This window comes from Hippocampus comes, unplaced genomic scaffold (genome assembly GCF_001891065.2).
Source record: "Hippocampus comes isolate QL1 unplaced genomic scaffold, H_comes_QL1_v1.1 scaffold49, whole genome shotgun sequence".
Lineage (NCBI taxonomy): Eukaryota > Metazoa > Chordata > Actinopteri > Syngnathiformes > Syngnathidae > Hippocampus > Hippocampus comes.
This window is the reverse complement of record NW_017804830.1, coordinates 412346-420741: the sequence shown is the minus strand read 5'-3', so window position 1 is coordinate 420741 and position 8396 is coordinate 412346. Positions and strand designations below refer to the sequence as shown.

Here is an 8396-nt window from a genome sequence, read left to right as displayed (position 1 = left end):
ATATATATATATATATATATATATATATACATACACACAAACATATGAAATGAGGTTTCGTGGGGGATTCGAAGGCACGCCATTTCCATACATACATACATATACATATACAGTATATGTCTCGAGATCGACATTGACGCTTCGACCGAAAAGCGGGGCAGCACGTGGCTCCCGTCCGACGAGACGCGCCCACGCGAAGCAGGCACGCGCCAAACTCTTTCTTGGTCGTTTGCGCGCGTGTACACGCGCTGGAAACAAAGCCAATTCACGACAGGCAGTGAGGAAGCGCGCCCAGTAACGCGGATGCGTATTCGATGGCGCGCCATCTGCCTATTGATCGTCCGCCCCACGCCCCCCGTTTGCCACGCGCCCTTTTGTTCGCGCGTGGGCAAGCAGGGCGCGTGAAAGAAAGGTGTGAAGCTCCACCAAGGCAAGCGGCGTGTGAAGGCCTCGTGTCGCCGTGACAAAAGATTTGGGGGGGGAGAATATGGGCAGGCAACGGCTCCCCCGACCTCCTCCTCCACCTCCTCCTCCCGCCCGGCGGGGTATCGTGGGAACGTCTGCGGAGGTGTGACCGCGCGTGACGAGTCATAAAAGTCAGGTGAGAAGACGGTCACGCGGGAGGCCAACAAACGGACGGCGAGCGGGGGGCGGTGTTGCTTTGTTTCGTTTCGGTTTTTGGAATCTCGTCCTGTCAATCATGCGCAAGGGAAGAACTTGTTGACCTCAAGTCATTTTTGTGGACGTCTTCAAGCACTAAATGTTCCCATCTCAGATTCGCTCAACACTTGAAAATTGGCGCCACTGGAGCGTTTCACCAAGTTGCCCTTCGTCATGACGCAAAACGACGACGGCGACGAGGACCCGAGTTCACTTCAGGCCACTTCCGCTGTCACGTGAGGACGCCCCCCGGCCACACAAGCCCGAGCGGAAGACGCGGACTCGGCTTGGAGATTCATTTGCAGCCGCTTGTTGATCATTGACGAGAAGGGAACGAACGAGTGAACGATTCGGGACGGCTGCAGCCGAATCACGACAGAAAGGTTTTGGTTTGTTTTTAAAAAGGGCGAAAGGGCGATCGAATTGCAATTGAATCCTGGCGAACCCCTCCCTCACGCACAACAAAAGGTGTCAGTGAGAAAGACAATCATATGAAAGCCTTTCGACAAAATGCAAAGTGTGAAAGTGTGCAGGTGTCACTTTTCAGTCGCTGCAGTTGGTGATTAACATGTTGAGTTGGGGGCGGGGGGGGGGGGGTCCTTAGTCATAAAGCAGGCAGTGCTCCTGTGCTCACATCTTTTAACCCCAAAAGGATCACTCACCATCAATTGATTTGTCAGGTTCAACCGAAGAACTTTCTCATGGACGGACGGGACCGGCGCAACCATTGACCCAAACAAGCAAAACAACTCAGAAACCGAATCGACTCATTCTTGATCGTTAACCTTCTGTTGTCATTTTTTTTTTTTAGCTTTCAGGCATACGCAGCAGGGGGCCCCCCGACAACATCCACAAGCCAAACACGAATCCTTTACCCGTTGCCGAGGGCGTCCCTGGAGGCTCGATTCCGGGTCTGGCGACGATCACGCTCCACGTGGACACTTGAAGGGTCGGCCGCGACAAAAACTCCAAGCGGCGCTTCCACCAGTCTGGCTTCATCTGCTTGTCGTGTTCCCTGCAAAGAGAGAGAGAGAGCAATGTCTTTTCTCGCTTCCCTTACAGGTTTGAAATCCCGCTCCTCATTTGAATCTGCAACTGTTTTCACCAAAGTAGACTACTTCGGTTTCCCCGTTTGGTTTTTCTGGTCGGCACCTCAAATGAGACCAAGCAGCAACTGTCAATCCAGGAGAGAGTTGAAACTTTACGCTGCTTTTTTGGGTTGTTGTTCATTTGGCCTCGCATTATACAAACGCATTGGAACATGAAGTAGGTCAAAAAAATTGATAAACAAACAATCATTGTTTGTTTGTCATTTTTGTCCCCATGATGCCTCAGCCAGTCAGCAGCCCGTCGCATTATGGGGGGAAAAATGCGATGCTTTTAGCATTTAGCCGACAAGTATGCTCAAACGTACATTGCAAGTACGTTTGCCAGTCAAAAATGTTTCCTTTACGCTTCCTCTGGGCCAAGGGAAAAAAAAAAATCAAAAATCAAACGTGACACCAGCCGTCCAACGTAGACAAAAGCAGAAAGTGAAGATGTGATGTCATCGTTCCCAAGCAGACCGCGGCGAGATAATCAAAGGGCTTCAACATTCTTCTGCGTTTAATTGGCTCTGCCTTTAACGAGCTTTTACACCAAACTTTATACGACTATAAAAGCGCAACTTCTACGGCGCCGTTGCATGCGAGCCTCGCGCCTGCGGCGCCAAGTACAAACGGCAACAACAAAAAGTTGTCGACCGTGAGAGCCAGCGGGACGCGCGCCGGCGTTCTCGCAAGATTCCTGGCCAGGTGCGGCCTCCTGCCGACCGCCGCCGACACACGGCGGTTCAAGTTTGCACGGTAGTACCGCCTTGCGCCACCACATGCCAAGGCAGCACCGAGCTATTGTGAAGGAGATGCGGCGCAATGAAGAGCGACAAGAAAAGTCACAAGTGTTTGTTTGAAGGAAGGGCTGCAACGCGCGCAGCAATAGACGACGACTTGCGTTAGACGACGACTTGCGTTAGCCCGTCGGAGGCATTTCGCACTTGGCGTGACTTTGACCAAATTGGGACCAAAGTGGTTTCCACCTCAAATTGACCAAATTTGGACAACGGAGCGTTGCACCCAAAACTGAACCCATTTGGACACGAGATGCTTGCACTTGAAATGGACCAAATGTGGACGTGACATTTTTTGCCCAAAATGAACTCAACAGGGAGGACGAGCGAGCTTTCTGCCCCAAATTGACCAAACTTTGAAAGAAGCGGTTCGCACCCGTGTTTTGGTGACATTTGTGCTTGCGGATGAAATCGACCACATTTGGACTGCCCCAAACGACATCTCGTCCTTTGCCCAAACTTGAACATCTTTTAAGTTTCTGCCAAGCAGCGATAAAAGAAAACAAAAAAAAACAAGAGTTGGGCCTTAGGGAGACAGACTTCTTTGACTTTTTGCTTTTTAATTGATGATGTCATCTTCCAACATACAAACAAGTGACAAAAAACAGAACAAGAAGACCTGGAAGATGACGCGTCAAGCCGGTGTAGACAGAAATGTTCATTAAAAAAAAAAAACACACGAGCAAAGAAGAAAAATGGTTCTGACAAGAAGCGGTCACGTGATAAGACGGTGTCTCCGCCATCTTGTTTGCTTGTGATGATATCATCAGCCGCCATCTTTGTTGGAGTCACTGCGATGGTGTCCATTTTGTCGGTCGTTTGTCTTTACTGACGATTTGGCAGAGGCCCGGTCAGATCCGAAGGGGCGGCCGGTTTCGACCCCGCCCCCCCGAGCCTCCCAATCCAATGAGACGCTCCATTCCCTGGAGGGGGAGGGGCCAGCCAAAGCTGCGGTCGCCCCAAAAAAGCAGCGAGCGTTTTGATCGGGGGTCCGTCAAGGCGTCTCGGCCGCCCGCCCGCCGGCTCGCTCACTGCTGCTTGGAACGCCAAAAGCGCGACGCGATAGAGCCCAGAGACAGGCCCGATTTCTTCTGCTGCGACCGCTCGCCCACGCGCTGCTCCTCCTCCTGCACACACGAACACCGCTCGTTGAAATGTCCGCCACTTATCGTCACGCTTGAGTGGCGAGCGGTTAATCGTTGATCTATATACGCGCACGGTGACCGACCGGCGACCGGGCCGCCCACCTGCGCCAGCTGCGCCTGCCTGCGCTTGAAGGCCTCGATGGGGTCGTCCTCGGCGGCGTAGTTCTCCAGCACCGAGCGCACGTCGTCCACGCCGCTCAGCGCGATGGCTGCCGGAGAGCGCAAAGCGGTCAGCTGGCGCTCGTCGCGCTAACGGCCGGCCGGGCGCACGCTTACTCTTGAGGAAGTTGGCGAGGTCGTAGAGCGTGCGGTCGTCCGAGTTGCCGTCCCACTTCTTGAGCGCCATCCCGTTGAACGGCTGCAGGCGGAAGGCTTCGCGCTTGCAGTCCACCACGATCACTTTGCTGCCGTCGCGGTTCAGACACGACACGTCCTGAGAGCGCGCGACAGAGGCCCGAGTGCAAACAAGGTTTGACAAACGCATTTCAATAAACGCTCTAGTTGCGCTGGCTGCTGTTTACCAAATTAAAACCCCCAAAACACACAAAGCAAAATCGCACATCAAAACAAAAAAAAGCAAATGGGAAAAACAACAAAAAGGGAAACAACAGCTAATGGAAATAAAGTGCACATAAAAACACAACAGTAAAGGAAAAACAAACAAACAAATAGCACATCAAAACAAAAAACAAACAGCAGCAAATTGCAAAAGCAAACAAATAATGAACAGCAAATGACTCCCCCGCAAAAAAGAAAAAACAATCAACAGCGAAATAACAGCAAACGAAAACTAAGCCAGACAAAAGCTAACCAGGAAATGAAAAAACAATGAGATGGGGACCCAAAAGCAATCAAGACAACAGCAATGGAAACCGAAGCTTTCTGAAGCGAGCCCGCAGCCGGCGGACAAGAAGCCCGCCCCCCCTTGCGCATCCGCGGGCCCAAAAGATGAGGCACGTGCTCAGAAACCATTTCGTGGTGTGACGGCGACACGGGTTCTTGCCCTAAATACCGACTAAATAACGACTCCGGGATGCCGACGGGCACTCGAGCGCAACATCATTGAGCGAAAAGATTGCGGATGGCCCGCGGGGCGCAAGCTCGCCTCGCCTCGCTTCTCAAGGTTTGGCGCCTGGCGGAGACCAGATAAGGCGTTCTTCCGATCATTGACGGCGGCCCTCGCTGACCCCGAGACAATCGCTGAGCGTTGCGCTTTGGGCGGAAGCGCCAAAGGCCGCAGTCGCCGTTCATCCGAGCGCCGCGTCGCTCCTCACCCTCGGCGGCGGCAGGATGCCAGCCGACGAACAATGGCAGGATGTCGTTTCGAGAGACGGCGATCTGGCGGTGGGCTCCAGAAGCCCGCCTCGGAAGATGGCCCGCCGGGGGCGCCGTCTTGTCAAGCAAGAGCGAGACGCGCCAGGCCAGGTGGCTTCCGAGGAGCCGACACGTCCGCGGACATTCGATTCAGCCGTACGCCGGGAGACGCTGATCAGCCGGCTCATACCGCCACCGGGCGGCCATCATTTTGAAATGAGAGACGTCCCGCACCAGCATTCTGTCGTTGCGCTACCGCCAAAGCACTACTTTGATCCAAAAACAAACTCCTCAACTTATTTCAACATAGTTCCCTGGCACCAAGAGGACGGCAGTCAATGTAAAACTCCTCAACTTACTGCAACCAACTTGCGGGGCACCAAAATGACCCCAAAGCACGACTTTTTGTCAAAAGGAAACTCCTCGACTGAGCTCAAAACGGTGCTAATTAGGGGTGCTACCAGCGATCGGTCATGCCGATCGACGCAAGGCATCGGCGATCACAAAAACCTGACCGGCGGAGGCTCGTCCTTTGCAGCCTGCGTCAAGTGAAGCGTCTCCTCTGCCTTTCCTCGACACTCCACGCGTGACACCAACGGAATCGTAACGTGAAAGGCTTACGCATTTTCTGCGGCGTGGCGGCCGACCTCATGGACGATCGCTACCGGAATGGGCGGCGTGCAGTACAACCCCGATCGGAACACCCCTAGCGCTAACGTTAGCCGTTTGGCAGTCAGTTCCCAGGCCACCTCTCGAGCAAAGCTAGCGACCGATTGTGAGCGGCGACACGATGGCGATTCGACGCACCTTGACGTGATGGCCGTCCATGTAGCGCGTGGCGTCTCTGAAGAGGCGATACAGGACAAAACCCTGAGGGTCGATGCCGTCAATCAAAGGGTACGCCGTCTGGACGCACAAAAGACCTTCACTTGCACCGATGACACTTTAAAAACAACCGCAGCGGCGAAACAATTTTGGAGACAGAAGCACCAAATGAAAAGAAAATACAGTCTGCATTTGTTGCGAACGATTGCTCTGCTTTTGTGACACCTCCGACCGGAAAACAATAAAAACAGACTTCCAAAGAGAGGCCAACGGAGCGCATGCTTCCAGCTCAACGTCGGTGGCCTTGTCACTCCAGGATGATTTTGGCTAAGGGGAGTGTGTGTGTGTGCGTGACCGCAGCTCACCAAGCCGGTCTCGGCGGTGAAGATGATGATCTCGTAGAGCGGCGCCAGCTGTTGGAACAGGTAGTCGATGCCGGGACGTTTCTTGAAGCGCCAGCCGGTTGCCAGCTGCAAGCGCGAGCGCACACACCAAGCACGCGCCGTTACTTTGGCCGTCCAGGGGGACTCGGGGAATCAGACGAGAGGAACGAGTCCAATGAGACGGTTGTGGTGCAAGCGCGCAATTCGTTCAACGGAAGCGGAAGCTCAGACATCCGTTGCTTCAAAGGGTACTCGTGAATGCTCATTGTTAGCGTTTGTGCCTATCCGGTTTTCCATTTGCTCTATCCATCCGGGCCAGGGCGAGCGTGGCGCGGCGACATCATGCGGCATATGGCGAGCAAAAGCAGGCCATCTTCCGCTACTGCTGCAGTCCAAACTGTCCCGATCTGCGTTCTCTCAAATTAAGCCGCTTTCTTGGAGATTACTTTTATAAACAGCAAATATTCGCTCGGCTACTGAAAAAGAAAGTAGACTCAATAGAAAAAAAAAAAAAAAACCCTCCCACATTTCAAAATACGAGCTTTTAGAGCTATAATTGTAATCTTGTGACAGTGCTGGCGTTTATCATGCCATCACAGCCCGATACTGGCGCATGCCCCGGAAAATAGAGCCAAAAGCATTGGATGCGCGTAGAGCGGGCCCGTACAGGACAGGATGACACCAGATCGGAACGGAAGCGAAGCAGACCGGACGTGACGGGCACCGAACCAAAGAAGACCAGGCCGAACGGGACCGCGTGGGACAGAATGAGACCCGAGCGGCGACTAAACCAGACCGGGACGTACCGACCACTCCGGGTGCAGCAGCACGTCGGTGAGCTCCAGGACCAGCGTGTACGGAGGTTGGTAGTACGGCTCCTTCACGGGGTCCGGCAGCAGTTTGGGGCTGGTGGGCTCGATGATCATCTGGCGGCATCAAAGGCGACAGCTGACCATCTCGGGGAGCGAGCGCTCCACGAAGGGAGATCCGCGGCCCACCCACCTGTCTGTAGTCCTGGAAGTACTTGACGGTTCTCTTCAGCTGCTGGACCACCGGAGGCTCTGAAAGAGACGACGGCCGTCAAGCGAACCGAGGCGACGGAGGCGTGACGCGGGCCCGGCCTCCGCCTGCTCCTCTGTCGTCCGTGGCGTGTTTTCCGCCTCACGTCTATGTGCGTGCCATGTTTATGTTGCCCACATGACGACCGAGTGAAATCAGAGCAGGAATGTTCTGGAGCTTTGTGGGAGAACAACAACTTTGTTGACGCACGCACGCTCGCTTCAACACTACGCACACTCCCACGCACACTCACATGCAAGCGCACTGCCGTCACCCACTAGGATGGATTGGGCAGTTGATTCTTTTTTCATTTCAGGTTCAACCGCGGAACATTCGGGACGGTTTTGCGAATGGCGTAGTCGGGAGCTTCCCCGGCGCCAACGTAAAACGCGGATGCGTCCTCACGGTTGGCCGCGGGGAGAGCTCGGACGAGATGCTTCGTGGACAAAGCGGCGTCAGAGCGCCCTCTGGTGGACAAACGCTGCACCTGAGCAGCACTGAGCGCCATTTACGGTTCAACGGGCAAAGCTCCAGCCCGCGCCGCGCCGAGGATGATTTTGAAAAGGGCTCAAACTGGCCGATGAATCATCGCTCGACCTTTTCTTATCGTGCTCCCGTCTTTTTCAAATACTCGCAAGAGGGGCGGGGAAAGCGCTGACGTTTTCCACACTGACAACCGCTCTCCGTTTGCTGTTCGTGGGAACAGCAAACAGCCACAGCCGAGGCCGCCGCAGCCGCTCGCGGGCATCTGCTGGCGCTCGTTGAAAAACGCCAGCGCGCAGCAAATGTGGGGAAAGAAGACAAAAAAAATCGAAAGCAACAAGATGGTCGACGTGCAATCCCAAAGCGGAGTACTCCTACTCGGGAAATTGATCAAAACAACGAAATACGGTCTTTTGTGACAGCGGCGTCCAACAAAAAGAGGAACGCCTTCACACTCACCTTTGTCAAACTCATCGGGAATCTGCAAGACACAGAAAAACAAGCAACCATGAGAAAAACCAGTGTGTGCGTGCCAAACAAAAGTGTCAAGTTGGTGCCAAGGACCTTTGTGTTATGGAGAGAAGAGTAGGAAGCGACTTTGATGGAGTAGCTAGCTAGCAATGCATCTCGAGGGTGTTTTTT

General features: G+C 53.8%; 1 protein-coding gene across 1 annotated transcript in view; it reads right to left on the bottom strand.

Moving 5' to 3' along the window:
* Positions 1–3085: 3085 nt before the first annotated feature.
* Positions 3086–8396, bottom strand: part of timm50 (translocase of inner mitochondrial membrane 50 homolog (S. cerevisiae)) — a 10867-nt gene continuing 5556 nt past the window's right edge. The window contains exons 4-11 of the mRNA XM_019868099.1: positions 8214–8235; positions 7215–7273; positions 7019–7138; positions 6195–6299; positions 5812–5910; positions 3967–4123; positions 3793–3899; positions 3086–3672 (exon numbers count right to left, since the gene is read on the bottom strand). Of these exons, the coding sequence (XP_019723658.1) occupies positions 3574–3672; positions 3793–3899; positions 3967–4123; positions 5812–5910; positions 6195–6299; positions 7019–7138; positions 7215–7273; positions 8214–8235 (768 nt within the window). The 3' untranslated portion in view covers positions 3086–3573. The remainder of the gene's footprint in view (positions 3673–3792; positions 3900–3966; positions 4124–5811; positions 5911–6194; positions 6300–7018; positions 7139–7214; positions 7274–8213; positions 8236–8396) is intronic.